This window comes from Theobroma cacao, chromosome 9, assembly GCF_000208745.1.
Source record: "Theobroma cacao cultivar B97-61/B2 chromosome 9, Criollo_cocoa_genome_V2, whole genome shotgun sequence".
NCBI classification, from domain to species: domain Eukaryota; kingdom Viridiplantae; phylum Streptophyta; class Magnoliopsida; order Malvales; family Malvaceae; genus Theobroma; species Theobroma cacao.
This window is the reverse complement of record NC_030858.1, coordinates 28,449,355-28,473,175: the sequence shown is the minus strand read 5'-3', so window position 1 is coordinate 28,473,175 and position 23,821 is coordinate 28,449,355. Positions and strand designations below refer to the sequence as shown.

Genomic DNA, 23,821 nt, shown 5'->3' with positions numbered 1-23,821 from the left:
GTTAATAGGTGACCAATCACACCTAGATAAAAAAGATTGGTGGTGACTCCCACACCTTGCGATTTTAATTTTCGTCCCGCGTCTGGCGGACGGGTTCCCGGACCCGCACGTCGCGACAACCAAGAAGTTGGCAAGCAGGTGGAGCTTGAAATCAATGCTCTTGTAACAGTGTGAGATGATAGTGAAATCCAATATGAACTGGAAAAGGTACAACAATTTGTATCTAAACGAAGCATTACTTGTATTGATGGTGATTTTGATTCTTATGTTTTATTTGTAGAAGTAGAAATTGATGAGCCTTACTTTTATCGTGAGGTGATTACATATGTCGAGTCCTTTAAAAAGATTGGGTCTTTACATTGGGATCAAACATAGAAGCTTGTGAAAACACTTAAAGGTACTATTGATGTTGGCGTAGTGTGTGAAGGATGTGCAAATAATAGTTGTAATGTGGTTAGCTTCTCCAATTTAGACTTTGCTGGTGATCTAGATAGTAGAAGATCTCGAACAGGGTATGTGTTCATTCTCTTAAAGTCTGTAATCAGTTGGAAATTAGTAGTTGCTTTATCTACAACTGAAGCTAAATATATGGCTATGATCGAGGGAGTGAATGAGGCTTTATGGTTTCAAGGCTTGGCTAATGATCTTGGTTTTGGACAAGCATATATACTTGTGTTTTGTGATAGTCAAAGTGCCATACACTTGACTAAAAATCAAATGTTTCATGAGAGAACCAAACACATCCAAGTCAAGTGTAACTTCATTCAAAAGATCATTTTTAGATGTGAGATTGTATTGAAGAAAATAGCTACAGCTGAAAATCCAACAAATATGTTGATTAAGTCAGTTTCTGGGATAAGTTCAAGCATTGCTTGGACTGGATCGGTGTTCGTAGTGCTTGAGGCCCATTGGGACAGTGGCGGTGTCGACAGAGATTAGTTCGTAAGGTGGAGCTTGGTGAATTCAAACCTAAGGTGGAGATTTGTTAAGATAGTCTTGAATTGTAATTTGACTAGCATAGTTTAATTCTAGTTAAACTAATATATCTTATTGAGCAAGTCTTTAATTATAGCTAAACTAAGGTAATATATCCTAATAAGACTAGGATAAGATTATTGTACTTGACCCCTATAAAAGGATTTTATGGGGTTAAAGAAATCTAATCATTTAGATTTAGAGATAGTAATTTGGGTGTACGTGAGATAAGGGTTATGAGTTTGAGACTGTTTTTGTAATCTCCTGATTTTTCTTTTAGTGAATTTTTCTCTGTTGCTGTACTCGTGGACGTAGGTCATCAAAAGACCGAACGACGTAAATTCTTGTGTTTTTGTGGGTGTGCTTGATTTCTTTCTTCTTTTATTCTATTGATTGGGTAAGATCTTGGGCAATTCTTTAGAGATAATTCCGTAATTTCCCAACATAAATAAAACAACCATGTCAGATTAATATTACCTAGGGACCATATATCTGATTTGTAGCCATATGGTATATCCGCAAGAAGCTCTGGACACATGTAGTTTGGAGTGCCCACAACCTGTGTAGAATAAAAATAACATGTGTATATATCAGCTATCAGCACCTGAAGAATTGATAGCCTAAACTAATCAACTAAAACCAGTAGGTAAGCATAGAAGAGAAATTTTTAGTATCAGGAAATAATAGGTTCTTTTGCTTTCAGTTCGGATTCTTCAGAACAACAGACCATCTGATGACATTCTGCAATGTATGTCACTTGCATCCTTCTAGTTATTGACTAATAATGGATAGATACAGTGTCTTAAGAGAATAGGCCCAAAGCTCTTTACTTTTAGAATGTTAAAATGGCAATCATGATGGATAAGTATCTATGCTTGCAAAATATTCTTCTCATCTGATAGTAGGCCGAGGCTTTTAAATCTACAAAATCAATTTAATTGCTACTTTATGTCAAGCGAAGATAGCTTTTTTATGCTGTGTTCACCTCAAAAAAAAAAAGGAACATAGTCACTTTTGTTTCCCAAGAGTGTGATCTTTGGGGATAAGATTGCGGGCTTGTGTCAAAAGAAAAGAAAAAGATGTTGACATCTGTTCAGCATCTGTTGCAATAACTGTAAGGACACAGGGAGTGGCAAGAATGGCTTGAGTTGAGGTCTTGGCACTATGATTCAGATAAATAGATCAACATTTTCTTTCAGTCGTAAATATTCCATATTGTTTCTCTCTCTCCCTCTGGTTAAAATTTTCTTTCAGATTGCAATATCGATGTGTCATATTTTAGAAGACTGCTGGCCATCTTAATTTCTAAGAGAAAACAATAAAGAGAAGAGTAGAGCTAATAGGAACTCCGTTTCAAAGAGATAACATAAGACATTTATGCAGCCATTACCGTTGAAGTGAGATCCTCTTTGTTTAGCAGTTTTGCTAGTCCAAAGTCACCTATGTTGAAGGAATTACATGAATAAGTGCCGTTGCAGCAATGGAAGTGAAATATAAAGAAGGCAAATTTCAGACATACAAGTTTCTCACCTAACCGAATTTCGTTGTCTTTTGTAAGGAAAATGTTAGAGCACTGGAATTTTGGAAGAAAAGTTAGTTGAAAGAATTTATGGCAACTGAACTCTTCTTAATGGAAAATAACTGAACATTCATACTTTCAGATCCCTGTGAAGGACACGGTTGGAGTGGAGGTAGTCGACTGCCAGCAACAGTTGTGTCAGCCATTTGCAAAGCTTCTGGATGAGAATAAGGGAGATGAATGAGCACTAAGCATTAAAATGTGTAGTTTCATAAGGATTTTTGTTTCTCACATATTCCATTCCATTACCTTTTCAGGAAGGAATGTCCCTCTACTTTTCTTTATCATCTCTGCCCTGCAATAACAATGTGCATATTAGCATGCATAATTATGGTGCTAAAATCTAGTTATGTATTTCTGCTTCCAGCATCTGCTCTAAGCCTAGAAAATTGTGGCATTATGTGGTGAAAAAGATAAAAGGACAAGAGTTGTAAAACAGAAAGAGAGTGAGAGAAAACCAATTGGGAATCTGCCTGTTTGTTTAATCCAACAGTTTTAAAGAATTTCTAAGTTTGACTCGGATGTTTCTTATGCAGAGCAAACTTACATGTCTCCTCCCTCACAATAACTCGTGACAATACAAACATAGGATTCCTGCAAAAAATGAATTCAAAACAGAAAATTATGGAGCTGCGATACCAATTATATTTCAAGAATAAAACACTTTTGATTGTTTGATTAGGGGATCAAACCATCCAGAAAATCAATAAAAATGTGAATGGACTACCTTTTCCACCCATCCATCCTTGTACTCCACAATATATGGATTATTAAGCTTTGCTATCAAATTCATCTGCAACAGAAATATGAAGAGAGAGTTTTTATAGCATCATTTTTCTTGTAAGACTTTGAAATTTAACCAAAATCTTTCTCCATAGCCTTCTGCTCATCAATCACTGATAAGCATGAGAAATAAAACAGAAGTTATATATGCCACATGATGGAAACTATTCATTTACCTATATGAATTATTATTCTATCGAGCCAACATCTTCAGTTCACCTTAGATGGTAGCATCAGAACATTTGTCAAATATCAGAAAAACGTTTTAAAGAACATAAGCATCATTTCCTAACATTCAAAGACCTGAGATGTTCCATGCTAGTTTCTCTTTTTCTTTTGCAGGTCAAACCCCTTTCAAGAATATTTTCAACTACACCAAAAACCTATTTAATGGCACTTGTTCTTCAGCTTAATTTCAAAGCCGGAAGCCAAGATATAGGAATGTAAAGTACATTAGGTGAAGAGGTACCACATACCAAGAAAGATATTCCAACATGTAGTTTAGATATCATTTTGACGTGTAGAAAGAATACAAAGCTTAAAGGAGATCAGTACATGGGGATGGAATATAGTAATAATAGTCTAATTTAAGCCATTAAGCATGATATATGCAAGAGAAATGTACACAATGTGTTCAAAGCAGTTGTGCTGAAAAGTAAGTCAGTCTTCAGAAGAATAACCTCTTGATGTGCTGTACGTTTAAACTTCTCGGTTTGTTTAGCTAAACGAATCTTTTTCAATACATACCTGCGGATTTAATATCAAAGAGCATGTATCAACACTAAAGTTATCACATTATGAAACTGCATTTGTTTAGATAGATAGATATATTCACACAATTCTAAATTATTGCTGCCAGATTAAATTCTAACACCCAAGTTTAATTCACTGTCACAGTTAAAATAGATATAGATCAAAGTTGAAAAATAAAAATCCCGGTAGAGAAGATGTGGCAGAGTGTCTCTTACTTGTTTTTCTCAGCTTTATGATGAACAAGAAATGCAGCCCCAAAAGCTCCTCTTCCAATCTGCTCTATTACTTGGTAGTCATCCATTTTCGATATCATTTCCTGGTTTTTCTTCTCCATGAGCACCTTCAGAGCCTGTGGAGCATAAGTGAAAAGCTTTTCTTCCAATGTTCACTGGTTACTCTAAGCTTTTTTGCGTTAATGTTAGGTAGTTTTCAGGCTCTGGAATATGAAGCCTAGATGTCCACCGCAGCATTAAATGGAATTTAAAGATCATACCAGAATCCAAACTGTTGGCAGGAAATTAACAAGGTCTGAATACCACCAAATTTTTGAGTCGATCAGTGATCATTCAAGAAACATGAGCACATATGTAAGAGCATTAAATGCCATACTTATGCATTAAAAGATTACCAAGAAAAGTTGTAGCAGGAAGAATTGTTGGAAATGCGAAAGCTGAAGAAAACTTGGAGAGAGATGGGATGATTGGGTTTGAAGAAAATTAAACAAGAATAAGAAGGAAGTTTAAACTGCAAAGGGGGGGAAGATTTGAGGCAAAAGCACAGGAAGAGATGAAAAAAGGGAAGGGAAGGAAAGGTTGCTGTGACAGGTATGCCAACCACAGTTTGATAATGGGATGGCAAAAGCTTTGCTTAAATTTTCAGTTTGCCTGGCTAATCATTACTACCATCACCATGTGGTTGGTATGTCACTATCTCCTTAACTAAAAATCTCTTTTTATAATTTGTGACCTATGAAAGCCAAAAAAGATTTCTGTACTGTGTACAGTGGGAAAGAAAGAATGAACGTTACCGAGGAAAACAAAGGCGGGATCTCCATGGTTGCCCAACACCATTGCATTCATTTCGTTCAAGTATTTTCTTTTCTTCCTCAAATGGCAATTGCACTCAAAACAGCATCACCTAATTATTATATCTAAATAAATTAACTAACAAGATGAATAAAATTACAATAATTTTACTTTTTCTTTCTACAGTACTATTATGTCATAATCATTTTATTACTCAACCTAAACGAAGCACGGATAGTGAACTTAATATGTCACTCTTTGCGATTCCATTCCTCTGAAAAGAAATACACCTTTTAGCTTTACGTGTACGACAAATAAATAGTACTTAGTACACATGTAAAATATATAAGAGGTGCGAGTCAATAAAAAATTAATGGGCATTGCATGTATATTCATACTATCGTACACGAGATGTACATGACGTCTCCTATGATATAATGTCAAAAAATAAATTAATTAGGTCATGGGTTATTTCAAGAATAAGCTAAAAAAAAAATCGCACTGCCTTAATATTAAAGTTGTAATTATACGCTGTATTGATTTTCAAGAGCCCACCTATACATAATCTTCTAACCAATAGATGAAAAATGATGGCTTACTTTGAAATCAAATACCATATGATTTAAATATATATATATATATATATATTCCAAAGTATATCTGTAAAATTGGGAATTGGGACATCGGCCATCGTTATCAAAAGGCACATATATAATTACACTAAAAGAAAAATTGATAAGCCAAAATTAAGAGCCATAAAAGAAGTTGAGAATGAAAATTTTCTCCAAATCAAGAAACCTAGGGAGAATAGCCAAGTCATTCCCCTTATTTCTTTCACTTTTTATTCTTTTGTTTGGCTGCATTTTATTGTTGCAAATAGCCATTCCCCAATTCCACAGCTGATTTAATAGAAATAATTACAACTCGTCTTTTTTTCTCGTTTTCTTTCTCTCTTCTTGATGTGCCTCCCACCTCTTCTCTCTCTAAGCAAGTTTGCAACGGCCCTCCTTCACAGCCACCGCCATCCTCTGTCGTCGTCTTTGCCAAGTTCTCCGTCGTTGACCCTCAAAGAAACAGCAGCAATATTGGAGTGTCGATCCGACAATGGTTGCCGTAAGATCTGGCCGTTGGAGCGCTGAACTGGCCACGGAAGCGTCAGATTTGGCGACGCATTGGACAGATCGACCCTTCAAAGACCAGATCCGGCCGCTGTCAATGCCAAATCAACGTTCCAACGGCCAGATCTAAGTTGCAGCTACAGCCAGATTGGCGCTCCAGTGTCGCCCGCTGTTGCTCCACTTACCGACAACAGACGAGAAATGGAAAGAGGGAAAAAGGAAAAATGAAAACAAAGAAAAATTGAAAAGAAATTAAAATAAAAAATTATTGATATTTAATGAAAAAATTAAAAGATTAAAAAATGAAAAATAGAAATGGAGAAAAATTATTCAAATAATTAAAATAAAAAATTATATAACTAAGTTAATGTAAATTCTTTAATAATTTCATAATTTCATAATCAAGTATTATTTTTAATGAAAATAGAAATTAAAGATTAAGAAATGAAAAATACAAATAAAGAAAAATAATTAAAATTAAAAATCATATAACTAAGTTAATAATAAATTATTTAATAATTTAATAAAAAATTAAAAAATATTAATAATTTAACAATAAATTATTGATGTTTAATGAAAGTAGAATTTATTTTTGTCTTTGATTAAAATAAATTTTATTATACTAAAAGATAATTTTATAACTTTATCATTTATTTTTTAATAATTTCAAAAATATTTTCACTAACCAAACATTAGAATAAGTAATAATATCAATTCTCATCATATTTCATTACATGAATTAAAATATATAATAATAATTTTATTTTATTTTTATAAAATAATTATTTTATTTTATTTTATTCAATTTTACAAACCAAACGTGTCATTAAATTATGCCATATGGTTATGGTTATAAAAGACATGTTTCTTGGATATAAAATATGCAATTGCAGCCCTTTGAAAGAAAAACAACTTATTTGTACAACAATATATACCAAGTTAAAATATTACAAAAAAAATCTTATTTACTTTTTCAAATCTCTTAAATTATTGTACTTTATTGAGCTCTTAAAATATTATTTTTATTTAATTAAATTTTATTTTGAATGAAAAGCACTAAAATTCATTATTTTTGCCATGTTAATTTTTCGTGGCCATTATTTTGCGATCAGCACCCACGAGGCAAAATATTGGGATTCATAATGACTTGGCCCTTAAATGGCATGTAGCATTAGTGTACATGGCATGTCACATATGTATACATATATGTGTGTAAGAGATAATGGTCACATAAATGTTAACATGGAAAAAAATGACAAATTTTAACATTTTCATATACAAATAAAATTTAATTAAAAATAATATTTAAAGATTTAATTAAGTACAATAAAAGATAATAACTTATTTAAAATTTTTGAAGAAGTAGACCAATTTTTTTTTTTTTTAGCCTATATACTAATACTATTAAGAAGGGTAGATTGTTGAGAACTATCACTTATAGTTTCAAAAACCAATCTTGCAATTAGAGTTTGAGACTTCCAGGATAGGAGAATATTATTTTCTGTTACGTAATTTAAAAAAATGAAGCTTGTGATGGTTGAAATGAGTATTTAAAACTTTATTTTCATGTAATGAAACATTACAAATCATCATAATGCAACCGATAAGTAATATTTTTTAACGAAATTAAATGCTTAGCCTTGCTAGTCGATGCACGTTTCAAAGCCAAAGTTGTTGGCATAGGTGGAAAAAGGACCTTAAAGAAACAGGTTGTCCTGCCGTGCCGTGGGCCCAAGCTAGCCTTTCGAAAACTTAAATCCCAAGTTATAAGGTTGGCATGATGGGAGAACTCCAGATCTTTAACTAAACCTGTGATTGTGCCACTTAAATAAATTTCAAAGTCATCACTCGATTTTTAGTCAAAATTGAGAACCAATTTTAGACATTAAGGCCACAACTCTTGTCTTTATTAAAGAACACTTGGCTTAGAGATTTTAGTATCAAATGTGAAAAGAATCAAAGTTTTCAACCCTGCTTAGAATAATTATCCAGCCTTTAGTTAAGAATCAAATTTAAAGAACACACCTCACTTTTACTTGAAATTTCACATAATTATAAATACTAAAAATGTACTTGCGCGTTGCACACGAATATAATAATACATGTTGTAATAGTTGCGTTTATTTTATTTTTCATTTTAAAGCAAGTTCATATACTAAAAATTACATATACAAAATATTATTGTCGATAGTAGAATATATTGGAATATTATGACCTAGGATCATAATATAATGCATAGAAATATAGATATCGGTACAAAACATAAAAAAATATCATGACAATTTGTAATTTTATAGCATCATTGTTAGGTTAAGTATAAAAGGTAATGCTTGTAAGTAAAAATCAGCATAAGGCTTTTGCAAAGTTTCACAAAAAATGGCATTATTATTGTTACAAAATATATACAGTTAGGCAAAGTAGTGTTTCAATGTTCAGCCAGCATTCGAAGCATATACACAAAAGATATAGTTATAATGTATAATATTACATGCCACCTCAAAACAAAAGAATGAGGCATTTTAATACGTAGCTAGCAATTAAATGTCAAGATTTCATATTAGATATAGATGAACACAAAGTTTCAGTAATATCGCACTTTAATCAATGTTTTGATTCGATGTGTACCATGTTTGCAAACAGTGGCTGAGCAACTAAGGAGTATCATATATTGTTTGAAATTTTTATTAGATCTCTCAATGAAAATATTACATGAATGCATATGCAAATACATGAATATTTTACTTACAATTTTCCATCATCTTCAACCAATGGTTTTCCTAATTTTCCTATAGAAAGAATTTCTTTTAGAAGGCCATGCATTAGTTATTTTAAGTTTCAATTTAAAAAAATGAAGCCACTAATCCCAATGTTATAAATCTAAGAAACATAAGCAATTATCTCAACAACTCATGAACTAAAGCAAAAACGTTAAAATTTTATGAATAATACACAGCTTACATCAAGCATCCATGAAGAGTATGTACGAACAATTAAAAGAGGCAAACTTTAACATCCATCAGCAACAGAATTTCTTCATCCATAAAAAAGACTTTTTGTTTCTTTGTATCTCTCAAAATGTGCAAAAGAATCTAATTTATTTAAAACTTCAATGTTGATATCTCAACTATAAGTTGTTCATCAAAAGTGCTAGAAATGTGTGTCAATTTTGAAGTGTTGAACATTCAAATGAAGAAAGATATATTTCAAAATGCATCATTTTCATTTCATGCTTGCAGTTTCAAACTATATGAAATAAGGAAAAAAAAACCTAATAACAAGCAGACGAAGAGAAAATATGTAAACTGAAGTTTACCGTATTGTAATCCTAACCTAGCTTTGTATTTTTTCTTGGATGATTCTTGTCCTTGGCTAGTGGTAGCACTTTCCTGAGGAGTGTTTTCTGGGAAAAGTTCTTTGGCCACCTGTGTGTTTATTGGTGATGGTAGGAGCTGCTGCTTTGGTTGTTCAATTGTTAATGAAGGTGTTGAGGATACAGCAATGTTTGTAGAAGTTGGAGTGGCAGGTTCTTACTTTGCCATCACATCACAATTGAATAGATTGTAATTTGAAATTCTTGTTTTAATTGCCTTTAACGTCAGACCTATTACGAATGTCCTCGTTTGGTTGATTAAGGCCTTAACAGGTCCAGGTAATGTCATGCAATGGATAGTGTTAAGTGTTGCAAGTTTTGTGATACTCGCTCCAACTAGCTTCTTTGCCACTTTACCAAAGGCTACTAATCCCATTTGTGTAGTGCTACCTTGCATAATCAGTTGTATAAAATATCTGCAAAATTGAATTTTAGCTTTTGCAGATGAAAATAAAGAGCTGGTAATGAATTTGAAAGGTATTAATACCAGCAATACATGTATTCTATAATAATAATTTTAAAATGTTTCAAATGCTAACACAATGAATAATAGACATGCTTATAAAATTAATATATAGATACCGAAACTTGTTTTCAAGTGAAATGAGAATATTAACTCATTATAAAATATGATTCTGACAAAGAAATGAATTATGTTCATGTATATGTATTCGATTGTAAACATCCACATTCTAGAATGGAAGAAATGACTAAAATGGTAAGGTTTTAAATGTTAAAAATATGTGAATGTTTGCTCGATTTGAGCTAGATCACCACATATCCACCAAAAATTTTTTTCCTCAATGTGAAGGCAAATGTTTAGATCATTGTTGTTATACCCAATGTATTACACGATCTTAGAAAAATGATACTGTCATTATTTTGTCACTCAATATATTCATGTATATTTTTATTTGAGCAAAACAAAAAAAGTAATTATTAAAATAAAAAAAACAGTTACTACTAAAAAAAAGCTAGTCTTTAAATGAACAAGAATGTAAATTTAATAACTTTAGGAATTGTTTTATCTATATTTGTTTTGCACAAAACGTGTGTTACAGAAATGTGGTATTATAAATAAAATTTAGGAAAGCATTAAATTCATGAAATGAAGATAACTAAGAATATAAGAGTTTCATTATTTACTTACATTGGGAGTAGTGTCTTTTCTTCATGTTGAGTGCCCCAGTATTTTCCAACACAAAATCGTAAGGCTAACTCACATTCGTTACATAAATTGTAAAACCATCCATTGCTGCAATCAATATTAGTAATTGTTACACGTATCTTATATTTAATGTTCTGCAATATATGTTTATTGTCAGTATTTTTGTGTTTAACATTTTGTTTCGAAAATTGTTTATTCAGGTTTGCTTTTACTTGGGTTTTGGTTGGGCCAACTGCATTAATGGCTACAATAGTTGATTCTTCAATGTTGTTATTGTTTTCAATTTATGGATGTGAGTCCATTTTCATGTTTATAATTTGCACACTAAATGGTCTTTCTTGATATCTGTGAGTTAAAAGATTTGTGAACTGCTATTTTATATTTGAATTGCTATTTATAGTTATAATACTGATATTACATTTGTTTAAATGCTGCAGTTTCAGGTATATCTGGATCGATATATATCTTGGTGATCAAACAAGATGAAAGGTAAGGGGTATATGTAAGAGTAGCAAACAATTATAAAAAAATATGACAAATAGTGAATAATATAACTAATAATAAATGATATTCTTACTCATGTATTTCTTCACTATTGTGGTGGCCAAGACAATAACAACACTGATCACTGCATCAAGAAGGTGGTCTTCATTTATGTTTTCAACTTTATCAGCATATAAAATAATTTTGAAGTTGTTGCCATTGTACATAAAAATACCAAGTATGAGATTCGATGTAAAAATTTATTCACCCATAAGATCAAATGTGTATATGACTTTTTTTTTAACTTGAGATCCTCAATGTAAAGGTCACGTTTTTTAAGGTCATTTGTTTTGTTATGCAAGCGGACCTTTGCAATATTGGTCATCGATTTTAAGGCCCTAATAAAATCTGTTAGGTTCTGAAACATCATTTTAATTGGGGTTAGTCACTATTTGCAATGTCAATAATGAAAGATGATGCTATAGAAATCATGCTTTAGTAGTTTAGGAAATAATTGAGTTAGTCATATTTGTCAAGATAGCGTCATATCTGTCAAGATAGCATCATATCAGATCCTTGTATTAAGCTGATTAAATAATGCAAAAGTAAAATACGATGAAGGGTATGGGGAGAAATCTTCATGAAGCTCTTAGATTTGGGTATTCCTCATAAACATTCTAATTATATTTGAAGAAATGGCGTTAAAATTTGACTTTTTATCACTTGTTTGAAACTTACTGATTCGATACAGAGATCCTTCTTTCAATTGAGGTCAGAATTGTGGCATGTCTAGGGTTCTCACCATAAAATGCAACTCATTTCTCTATTGAATGAACAATACAAAATGTTATCACCAATTTGTAACTCTAAGAATGCAAAATGCAATTTTAACATTAAAATTATTTTTCAACGGTCAACCATATAGAAATAGAAGCAAAATTCTAGTATCTTGATATGTGAACTACCCAAATTTTGAAATGAAACAAAAATCTTTGTTTTATTAATATTTAAATAAAGAAAAGTATGTGTTTTGTTAATATCTCAGAATTCTGACAATCAAATGAAAATATAAATTAATACACATTAATATAGGTTGGAGGAATAAAAAATCAGTATGGCATAAAAAAATTGTTTGATCCCAAGTAAAGGAGTAACAATCCACCATAACTTGTCTCCTAACCAACCACACTGCATTTTGCCATCATACAAAGATATAAGCAAAATTCTATTATCTTGATATATGAAGTACCCAAATTTTAAAATGAAACAAAAATATATGTTTTGTTAATATTTAAATAGAGAAAAATTTGTGTTTTGTTAATATCTCAAAATTCTAATAACCAAATAAAAATATAAATCAATTTATATTAATCTAGGTTGGAGGAATTAAAAATATGTATGGCATCAAAAAATTTGATCCCATACAAAGGAGAAGCAATCCATCATAACTTGTCTACTAACCAACCAGATTTGATTTTGCCTTCTTCATAATATAAACAAAGTTCAAAGTTTGGATGGTAATCCCTTACATTCTTCTATCATTGTAATAGTAACTAATAATAGAAAGGAATATCCTCAAGAATTCTATATAATAAGTTTACTACTGTAGCAAGGTAGGGTGAAGTGTTTGTGGAAGAATTGGACCACATAATAACTTGAAATTATATTTATTGGTATTTTGAATTAGCTATTTAGTTGCCACCAATTAACTTTGATATTTTATAACAGTAGAGAATGAAATAATTAAATATTTCTTTGTTAACATTTTTATTTAATTATAAGTAAGAATTACAAAGAAATATCAATTTGATTGTTGTTTATAAAATTGTAGAATGCTCTTTCCTAATTGAGAAATGACCAAACTATTTGTAATATATATGCTATACAAGGATTGGTTTAATGCTTATGGAATGGTATTTAATTTTCAAAGAAAAATCCTGTTTAATTATTAAAAAAAGTATGTACTTGTGCATTAGTTGCTAAGAAATCAAGGCTGAGGAGTGTGTCCGGACAATTTGGATCGATTGATTCCCATAGGCGCACAATCCTTGCTTTCATTGATGTAGCTAGTTGAAAAGATTCATAGGTCATGTAGGAATTGATCTGTCATTGTTATCCAGTATTGATATCAAATGGGTTACGCATTTTAAATTAAATGAATATTCAAGAGTAAAATATATATGTTATACAATAAGTTTAATTGGTAAATAAGCATAAATTAAAGTAATTATAAGACAGAAGTTGAAAATAGAATATAAGTTAGAGAAACAGATCTCTATGTAATAATATGGGTTGAAATGTTATAATCAAGGTAGTGTTAATTTCTGGCCCTTTGGCCGATGGACAAAAGCAAGCGTTGATAGACCATCAAAGTTTGTTTTCTTTTTTTTTTTTGGCAAAATTTCACTTTAATTCAAAGAAATCTGAGTGTAAATTTTGGTAATTATAGCAATTGCCAGGAATATATTGTCCTCAGTGTTAGGGTAGTGTGACGCTCGCTTCGTGCACCAAGTGCCCCCGAGTTGGTGAAAGGCGTCATAGGCCTTTGGTTGATTGGGCTGGTGTAATACAACCCTTAACCTGTCCCTGCTAATATTCTTTTGAACAAAGGAAGATTAATAAGTTTTGATAGACAAATAAAGGATGGAAAATATTTGTCTTTCATTCAACCAAAAACGATAGACACATGGAATCCACAAATTAATTTTGCTTTCATTTTTAAGAAAGAAACACTTGATTTTCTTTTTCATTTTATGTTGTAGATGGAGAATTGAACATTTTTATCTCTTACTTGGTTTCCTTCGTATTGATGATAAAATTTTTTATTTTTAATTTTACACATACATATATATATATATGTTCACATAATTATATTTCCCAAGACTACAATCAAGTTTAACCATTCAGATTAAAATGAAACTCTATCCCCTTTGTACTAAAAATTGAGAAAATAATGTAACATTAACCGTAACTAAATTTTTGTTGTTCTTCCAAAAATTGAAACGACGAAAAAAAGGAGAAAGTAAAGAAACTTTCATGATTCCATGCATTCTGCTTCAAGGTAAACACATCCTGTATGATTGGCAGACATGGGTTCCACGCCTCCACCCCATAACAAACCCAAGTTTCTTTCTAGGCTGGCTGGGCTTGTAAAATTGACAAGCACCAACCCTCCTACCGCTAATCATTTTTGGGCTTTAACCTTAATTCCCCCTTTAATCAAGTTCAAGTACTCCAATAAGCATTGAATAACTACTTACATTATTTTAAGTTTAGATCATTTCAAGTCTATATTCGAATTCAAGCCACTTCTAGATTAAATCATTCATTTTTTTTTTTTTACATCCATTCAAGTTTATGTCAAGCTTGAATTACTTTTAATTTTAACTTAAGTTGAATCGTTATATATTTAACTTGAGCTGAATTCTAAAAGAACAAAATGATAAAAAATAATGCTTAATTTAAGCTTATAGTCAGTATAAGTCTAAATCATTTAAAATTTTAGTCAATTTGAGCTTTAAATTACTTGAATATTTATATAAACAAAGCATAACAACCTTTTAATGTTTGAACTATCAATGGAATATGTCTTGAATAATACTTTTGAGGAAAGAAATAAACTTTTGTATTATATATTATTATGAAATTTATTCATTACGTGTGATGGAGAGTATGAGTATGAGAGTGGAATTATAATTTTATTTAATTGATGAAGAGAGAAAAAGTAGAAAAAGGTTAGTCCTTTAATGTAATGAGTAATTAAGTATTAAAACGCTCAATCAACCTTGAAAGATTTCTTCCTCTATCAAGCAAAGGGAAAACAATGTTAATATGTTACTGCAAAGCCTAACTTAACAAGTAAGGCTTGTCCTTCCCAACATGCAACAACAAAAGCATCTAACTTGACGCCTATTGGACCGTCGTATTCCTATTCTTCATCAGGGTGAGAGTTATCATCTTTTATGGACAAAACCGTTATTCTCATTGAAGTGAAGGACAAATCAGGAATAAGAAATCAACACGCGCACCCAATTGGAATCCCCCACGTCATCCCTAAGCAGTAAAGAACGTTCGTTGGCAGAGAAAACCAAAATAAATAAAGTCATTTAAAATCACCAAATCGAAGAGACGCAAAGGAAACAGAAGAACAAAAGAAACATCTCTCTCTCTCTTAGGGCTTTTGCTTTTCAGTGGTTCAATCCTGGGCGATCTGGTCCATAAATTCTAGGGTTGGGGTTTTGATCTCTTATCTTGATATTTTGTTTCTGATTTTTCAATTTTTGGCGTTATTTTTTCCATGGGCTTATTTGGTTTTAATTGATATTTTCAATTTTTTTTTGATTGGTCTTATTTGACCTCTTAAAACAGGGGCTCATCGGATGCGTTTTTGAGCTCCAAGATAGGTTTTGGGAGTCATTTCACTAACTTCTCTAGCTAACAGGTCAGCCCTTCTTTCTTTATGTCTTTTTATCATTTTTCCTTTTGATAGCTGGGTTGAAATATTGCAGTATTATTATTATTATTATTATTATTTAAATTTGGTGTGATGGATGAAATTATTTTTGCATGCATGTCAAGGAGGTGTTACTTTTTTTTCAGTATGTTTTAGACTGTTTAATTTTGAGTATTGTAATTCAGGAAAAAAATATATTTATGGGTATAATTCTGTTGTTTGAAATTCTTTTAGTTTTCCTTGTTCACTTGGTGTATGTCTTTTGATATTTTTCTTGATTTTGATGTTAGACGCGGGCCAAAAAAAAAAAAAAGAAACCTCAGAGAATTTTTTAGGAACAATCTGCTGAGAAAATAATACTCTGTGAGAGAAAAAGTTATATGCGTAGGCAGGAGTTTTTCTACACAGTGTTGGTGAATTATTAGCTGATTGTGAACTTGGAGAGCCGCATTTATATGCGATGCAGAATGGTGTATATCGAAATAAGATGTTTGACATTCATTTCCTTATATTTTGTTGAAAACTTGAAAGTCTTGTTTAATTTTTGTATCATAGTGTCCACAATTCAATTTCTAGTTATACACCAACATTTTCCTATTTCTTCATCTTTACTTACTGGTCTTTGTAAAGCAGTGCTTTTTGGTGGAATCAATGTTTAATTTGTAAGGGAAGTTTCCTGCTTTGCAAAATTAAGATAGTAGTATTTGTTTCTCACTGTTATCTTTTAGTTCATGAATAAACAGTAACATTTTACAGGAACACATACACTTTAGTGGCTAATGCTTATATCTTGTAGAGTTCTGCTTTTTTATTTGCTTGATTGGGACTTGAAAGGGGAATAAATGGCTATTATCAATATAACAAAGGTTCATTTGCATTTACTGATGATTTCATGTATGTGTCATCCAGCATTAACTGTGAATTGCCCCTGGCTCTTGGCATTGTCAATTTTACTTGTTAGATTCTCATATTTAAATATACTTGCTACAGGAGAGGTGAAGAAATGGACCATGAGAAGACAGGATGCCAAGCTCCTCCTGAACGTCCTATTTTGTGCATTAACAATTGTGGTTTCTTTGGAAGTGCAGCGACTATGAACATGTGTTCCAAGTGCCACAAGGATATGATATTGAAACAGGAGCAGGCTAAACTTGCTGCATCGTCTATTGATAATATTGTGAATGGATCATCAACCGGCAATGGGAATGAAACCGTTATTGCTACTGGTGTAGATGTGCCAAATTCTGTGGAGCCAAAGACCATCTTAGTTCAGACATCCTGTCCATCTGGCTCAGGAGAGAGCATAGAGGCAAAGCTGAAGGAGGGCCCAATCCGGTGCAGCACTTGCAAAAAGAGGGTTGGTTTAACAGGGTTTAAATGTCGCTGTGGTAACCTTTTCTGTACATCACACCGCTACTCAGACAAACATGATTGCCCCTTCGATTATCGCACTGCTGCACGAGATGCTATAGCTAAAGCCAATCCAGTTGTCAAGGCAGAGAAGCTTGATAAAATCTAAATACAAATGGGATGAAGTTTCATGCTTTGAAGTATGTTTGCTCATTTTCCTCCGAGAGACTCTTTCTGAGTTGGCCACATGTCTTATCAGGTGTCCTTATTTATTGTTATATATGCTGGGAGACAGGGCTATCTAGGACATCTATGCACTATGAAGAACTCTATATCTTGTGATTGGCGAGAATTTATATGTTGGCATCAGTGTGTCTTAATCTGTGGTGGTTTGATGTACTCTGTCATTTGTATGTGTCATTCTGTTTCATATGCCATTTCGCTCTAGTTCTGGTTGTTAAAATGGTATTGTGCAATTTCAAGATGATATGAAGATGATCGTGGATGTTCTCGTGGGTAGCTGTGTAAATTTCAATTATGCTTCTCATTGCATTATCCTCGTATTATATTTTCAAGTCCTTGGCAAATCTTGTACTTATATTTGTGGTGCTTGACTTACATGAATGATGATTTGTGCTATTAATGGCATTTCATTCTCTTTTTCATGTGACCACGGAGTTCTTAAGGAGAAAAGATTTGAAAACTAGCCATCAACTTGGAATGTCAATGACGTAGGCAAGGCGTGGGGAGTATACTCCTCGTTCCCATTCAAGGCGTGGGGAGTATACTCCTCGTTCCCATTCGGTCCTCCTGTTATGCCTCCCGTTACCTGGCCTTGAGGATCCACAGCTCCATGTTTGATGTTTGAGTTAACAGGCCAATACCCTCAACCCCTAGGTAAACTAGGAAAGGACAATTCCTCCCCTTAGGAGAGTGGAGAGTTGGTCAATTCGTTAGCCTTGTTTTATGTGGTGTCAGTTGCGAGGAAGTACGGGAGGATTGTGAGAATGCTTTAATCGGAATGAAGTCATCTTTGGGCACCAACGGAGCCTGCAATAACAACCGGGATTTAAATTTGAAGCAACATATGATTTGGATCTTAAATTAGATGAAACAAATGATTGAACTCCACCGGAGATGACAATACGTATTTCATAGTCGGGTATTCCCTACCACAGCTACCTCAACTAGGTTAAAGTGCAAGGCCAAGCAAGTTGACATCCTTACATCAACATAACAACCAACTCAATATTTTCACAAAAGTAATGATTCCAAGGACTTGATTCCATGAGAGATCATGACATCATGAAACACAATTAGATAATTTGATTTTAAATCAAATTTGTCTAGTTTTATTAATTAAGTAATTTCTATATATTTCTTGGTGAAGTTAAATTTTGTAATTGTAATTAAACCATATCAAGATTTCGTAACAACTACAATAGAACCGAGTCTATTGTGTTTGCACCGAGTCTAGAAAGGACATTCAAAATTAACCTTTGGTGGTTTTGCATCTTACATTCTTTTGTTATTCCCTACTCCAAGGGAGAGACAACTGAAAACTGAAGTGTGAAAGTCAGAATTATAGAGCCATCCCACTAGATTCAGCTTCAAGATACTTACAGATCCTCTCCATAACCTCTCTGCCCTTCGCACTATTTTGCATAAACCTCTCAGCACACCGTTGCTCAACTTTTTCTGCCATGGATGCCAGAGCTGATAAAGGCTTAATACGAATACTAGTCTCCTGTCGACAAATTGTCCAGCCAGTTGGATTATCTGGGTGAGGATCATACCGTATCTTCTCCTCTACCTCTATGAACTTCTGGAGACTGACATTACGGGTTGTAAGTTGCATTGACTTAGATTGGGCATCAACAACTGTCGATTCAACACAGTGGCAGATATCCTGGCCAATGATTTTGCGAATAAACCATGGCCCTGGAGCATGGATGGTAAGAGCACGAGTAGTGTAAAGCCTGCCAGAGTCAGGATCAAGTCTGCGGTTCAATGTGTCAACTTCAAGAATATGCGACAAGGTACGTTTGTTCTCAGGGTCAGCAAACTTGCGCCAAGATGCAGAAGTTACTCGTTCCCACGGATGCTTGTAAATGTGATCTTGAGTATATCCTTTCACCATCACGATTTTTCTAATCCTATTGATAGATAAAAAACAACGTAGTTTACAAAAAAATGTGCATCCATGATTATTCAGGCAGAGTTCAATTCTGAATCTCAAATGAAAGCAAATGGTAACTAAATATTCAGAAATCCAGGTAGATTTAAGATCTAGGCTCACTTAGATGTTTCCAAAACTAAAAAATTTATCTAATCATCATAAAATGTACCTCTGCGTACTTCTCAAATCCGATTTCCAATCTAGTGTAAATTTGGAGAAACTGACCCTTATCATCCACATCAAATTCAAGTATAAAATTCTTTTTGAACATAACATAAAGGCCTATGCTCTTATATAATTAAAATTATAACAGCAATAATAATGTAATAATTTACAAGTCGTGCTAGGAATGGGAGTATTCACATTTTTGGCTTGTGAGGGAATCAAAGAATTACACAGGTGGATTAAAAGAAAGTACCTTTTTCAATAAAGGGGTAAGAAGAAAATGAAGTTCCAGCAGTTAAACACCTAATAATTGAAAGCATCAACTACATCTAAATACAATTCAGCAGCTTTTTCTTCAACTATCATACGATCTAAATAAATAAAAAAAAAAAACAGAAACTAAAATTCTGTCATGGCCTTCAATCTTTCAGTAGCTAAACGCCTAAATCTAAAACTTCCAAAATAAACAGTAATTTAGCCCAAAGAAAAAAAAACGTGAAACTAATCGAATGAGCATTCAAATCCAAAGAGACCCAGAAATATATTATAACAAAAACAACATCTAAAACCCAGAATGGATTCAAAGAAGCTTAACACCCTATCAATCAATTGGACCCCCAAAAGCAGAAGAAATGCTAAAGCACAAGCTCGAAACCGTCTTAGAAAGTAAACGGGAAAAAAAATCCAACAAATTATAATTTCTCCTATAAGTTAGAGTTGATTAAATTTGATCATTTTGAAACATCCATGAAAGAATTGTATAAAGAGCACAACAACAAAAAAAAAACCCAGAGATGAGAAAAAGAAACAAATGCGGAATTTAGGGAGAACAAAACGCACCGTACGGAAAAGCTGCGGGAGAGTGAAACCCTAAAATAGATCTTTACAGCATAAAAAGACAGAGAGAGGATGGATGATATTGACGGGTGGATGTCTGAATTGTAGTACTAAGAGCTTTGACGGGGTGGTTTTGCAGAGAAGGACCGCCTGTGAGTCCTTTCTAACCCAAATTTTCTGTTTTCTTTTTCTTTACTAAGTTTGGGGCAACAAACAGAAAAAGAGAAAATGCAATTGATTTTGTAGAGTATTTAAAACAAAAAAAAAATGTTATTACAGTATTACTAGTGCTCATTAAAATTGTAAGAGAAAATTTGGATTTTCCTTTTACAGTGTATTTTTATTTTTAATTTAAAATTGTCCTTGATTTTTATTTAATAAAGTATGTTTAAATTAATATACTGTTTCTCCAATTTTTATTTTTGGACATCATAAAAGTAGTTTGCTAGTATATTAACACTCACTATGCTTGCAGAGGCCCGGCCCTGCCCAAATTTCGGGCCTCAATTTTTGACCAGGCTCGGCTCTAATTGAACAGATAAAAACCAAGGCCTGCTCATTTAGGCCCATGTATAATAATTTTTAAAGTAATAAATAGAGCAAAATCTGAAATTTCTATTTTAATTTAAAATATTATAAAGATGGTAACAATAAAAATTCAAATAAAACATAATTGTGTAAAAAATTGAAATTCTGAAAAGGAATATATGGCAACTAAATTATTTTGAAAAAAGATTGCCGGTGGTTGAGTGGGCTTTGTTTCAGGCAATTAGAACTTGAACAAAATCAAGCCATAAGCAAGTACAAACAGATATCAAATACTAGAATATAAAAATAGACATCAGTTCAAAGAGACAGAAAAAATTAAGTGCAATAGAACAGAATCCGGTGACAAGCTTTGCCATGAGCAAACCCAAAAAATAAAAATAAATCAACCTAACAAGAAGCAGGAGGATTGCAGACTTGATGATGATGATGATGTCGTTGTTATCGTTGGAAAACGTGAAGTAGGTTTCTTGATCAATTGGCTTTGATGAAGAAAAAGTGATGGAAGTATATTGAAGAGAAATGGTTTGGAGCGTGGAAAGAAGCCTTGCTCTTTTATTCTCATCGGTAGTTTTTGTCATTTAATCATTTGTTTTGGATGCAAAAAGATAAATTTAATAAAAGAGTTGAGTGTGACTCTCCAATTTTTTTATTATTAGGTAAAAAGATTTTGATATGATTGAATTTCTTTTCTGATATCTCATTTGAGACAACATATGGTGAATGAAACATTTCGTGTTTTGATCAAACTCATAATTTGGTGGAGAAGAGCATCTTTTGAGAGTTATCTTATTGGCATACCACTCTTATTTGTCACATTTTGGAAATGTTGCATATTGAACATAATATCTTTTAAGAATATATTCAATATAATGATGGATGTTAAGGGCAAGATCAAAGCCAACATAAAGGCACAATAAGATTTAGAGGTATATTACAGGTGCCCATAACTGGAATTGGTTGAAAAAAATGGAAAGGTTTTCTTCCTTAAAGCCTCATAGAGTTTAAGTAGGGAGAAAAGAAAAGTTGTTTGTGTGTAAGTGAAGCAGTTGAGATTTTTAGATGGTTTTACATCGGATATAATTTTGTGTGTTAATGAGATGGAATGTAAGTTTTATGGGATGAAAAGTCATGATAGTCATTTTTTTTTTGCAACGATTGCTCCTAATTGCCTTTTGATATAATGCCTAACTTAATTTCAAATGCTATAATTGATCTATCTCATTTTTTTGGAGATTTGTACTTAATTGAATTATTGTTGATAAGATGAAGACTTTGGAAGGAAAAATTGTTGAAACTATGTTATCTTTATTTTGGTTTTAAAATGACAAAATTAATTTACTTGAAAAACATGGAAAGAGTTTTCAAAGGTGAAAAAAAATCCCCAAAGAGTTTTGAAGTTGGTTTTAAATTGAAAGCAAAGTCTTCAGACTCTAAATTTTTAGTTGTAAGAATCGATCTTTAGAACGTGAAGAATTGATTCTTAGTTGTACAGAAAGAAAAATATCTTTTTTCCATTGTCGGAAAAATCGATTCTCAAATTTGCACATGTTGATTCTAGAGAAATAGAAGCCACTAGACAGAGCGAGAATCAACACTAAGAAGTTGATATGTCAATTCTGGAAGCTTTAGAGAGAACAAGCCAAAAACTTGGAAAAAAAGCAAGAGTTGAAAAATGGATAAGATTGAAGCGTAAAATTTCAAATTTGAATTTTTCGATTAGCACCAAACACACATGAAGAATTGACACCAAAAACACAACATGTTGATTTTGGAAAAAGACAGAAAGGTGTAGACCTGAAGCATGTCATAAAGAATCGACACTATATGAAGAACATGTCGATTCTCAAGAAAAACAGAAAGGTGTGTAAAGAATTGACACCAAAGGTACAACATGTTGAATCTATAGGCACAATAGACAAAAGTTTTAAGTAGCACAAAACAAAAAGAAAAGTTTTAAATCTTACTCCAACAGCTAGAAAAGCTTTAGGCTTATAAATACTTGACCAAAGGACATAAAAAAAATAAAAAAAAGGCAAAAGGAAGAGAAAGAGAATTAGAAGCGAAAGAAAAATAGATGGCAAAGAAGAAAAGAATATTCTTAAAAGAGTTGAAAAAGAAAAATCCTTCCTTTATTCTGATAGTGAGCTGATCATCTTCAAAGATCATACCTTTCCACACTACAGAAAGTTTTTGAGCTTAGACACTCATATTTTTTACCTTTATTCTTAGAAAAGCTTTCACCTTGAGTACTCTCATTGCTTATTAGGGTTCTTTAAAGGCATAAAGCTTTTACCTTTGTAATCCACTGTTGTATATGGTTATACCTCCAAGAAAAAGGTAGTGTTGAAGGTTATACCTTTTTGAAAAGGTAGTATCGTGGTTATACCTCTAAGCAAAAGATAAAAGGGTTGTGCTTTAGCCTTAAAAAGACAGAAACTTAGTGAACCATTGTGCTTTAACCTTGAAAAGGTAGTGATGTTAGGAGGTTGTGCTTACTTTTCTTGAAAAGGCAGTGACATTGTGAGGGTGAGTTTTCTCCTCTCGAAAAGGTAATGTTTGTGAAAGGTTATGCTTGCGTTTTGTAAAGCAGTTAAAGTGGATTCAAACTCCTTATGATATTGAGGGAGATAACGTAAGCATTGAAGGTCGAACCTCTATAAAAATCGTGGCTTTGCACTTCTTACTTTCTTACATTTTCTTACTTTATTATGCTTTGTTTTTGGTTTTGTTGCACTTAAGGTTCTTTATCTTTTTAATATGTGAAAAAGAGGGGTTTTTCTATTGGTAACCAATTCACCCTCATTTTGGTTAATTTACTTTAAGCTTATTTCAACTAACAAACTATATGCAAACTAAATATCTTTTCTCCTGATTACTTTGACTCGATGGAGCATATGCTGATTCACTTACCTTATGAGGCTAAGGTTGATGAACTTGTCCATTATAGATATATTTATTTTGAGAAATACTATATCTTCAAGTTGTTTTTAATTAGTACGTAGCTAGATTTTAGGGTGCTCATTAAATTTTATTT

The 23,821-nt window shown here is 32.4% G+C and overlaps 3 protein-coding genes across 3 annotated transcripts in view; 1 reads left to right on the top strand and 2 right to left on the bottom strand.

Moving 5' to 3' along the window:
* The window catches only part of LOC18589787 (serine/threonine-protein kinase Nek6), a 9,107-nt gene extending 4,175 nt beyond the window's left edge, over positions 1 to 4,932 (bottom strand). The window contains exons 1-10 of the mRNA XM_018128518.1: positions 4,719 to 4,932; positions 4,306 to 4,618; positions 4,018 to 4,084; positions 3,282 to 3,347; positions 3,102 to 3,148; positions 2,804 to 2,849; positions 2,631 to 2,711; positions 2,506 to 2,548; positions 2,366 to 2,415; positions 1,453 to 1,534 (exon numbers count right to left, since the gene is read on the bottom strand). Coding sequence (XP_017984007.1) covers positions 1,453 to 1,534; positions 2,366 to 2,415; positions 2,506 to 2,548; positions 2,631 to 2,711; positions 2,804 to 2,849; positions 3,102 to 3,148; positions 3,282 to 3,347; positions 4,018 to 4,084; positions 4,306 to 4,424 — 601 coding nt within the window. The 5' untranslated portion in view covers positions 4,425 to 4,618; positions 4,719 to 4,932. The remainder of the gene's footprint in view (positions 1 to 1,452; positions 1,535 to 2,365; positions 2,416 to 2,505; positions 2,549 to 2,630; positions 2,712 to 2,803; positions 2,850 to 3,101; positions 3,149 to 3,281; positions 3,348 to 4,017; positions 4,085 to 4,305; positions 4,619 to 4,718) is intronic.
* LOC18589786 (zinc finger A20 and AN1 domain-containing stress-associated protein 8) lies at positions 15,344 to 17,625 on the top strand. The gene is made up of 3 exons (XM_007014913.2): positions 15,344 to 15,483; positions 15,623 to 15,695; positions 16,698 to 17,625. The coding sequence occupies exon 3, from the start codon at positions 16,711 to 16,713 to the stop codon at positions 17,224 to 17,226; it is 516 nt and encodes a 171-aa protein (XP_007014975.1). The 5' UTR covers positions 15,344 to 15,483; positions 15,623 to 15,695; positions 16,698 to 16,710; the 3' UTR covers positions 17,227 to 17,625.
* On the bottom strand, positions 18,443 to 20,559 carry LOC18589785 (protein slowmo homolog). Its single transcript, XM_007014911.2, has 2 exons — positions 20,242 to 20,559; positions 18,443 to 19,213 (listed from the first exon to the last, which is right to left on the bottom strand). Exon 2 carries the CDS (start codon positions 19,195 to 19,197, stop codon positions 18,640 to 18,642), a length of 558 nt encoding a protein of 185 aa, XP_007014973.1. The 5' UTR covers positions 19,198 to 19,213; positions 20,242 to 20,559; the 3' UTR covers positions 18,443 to 18,639.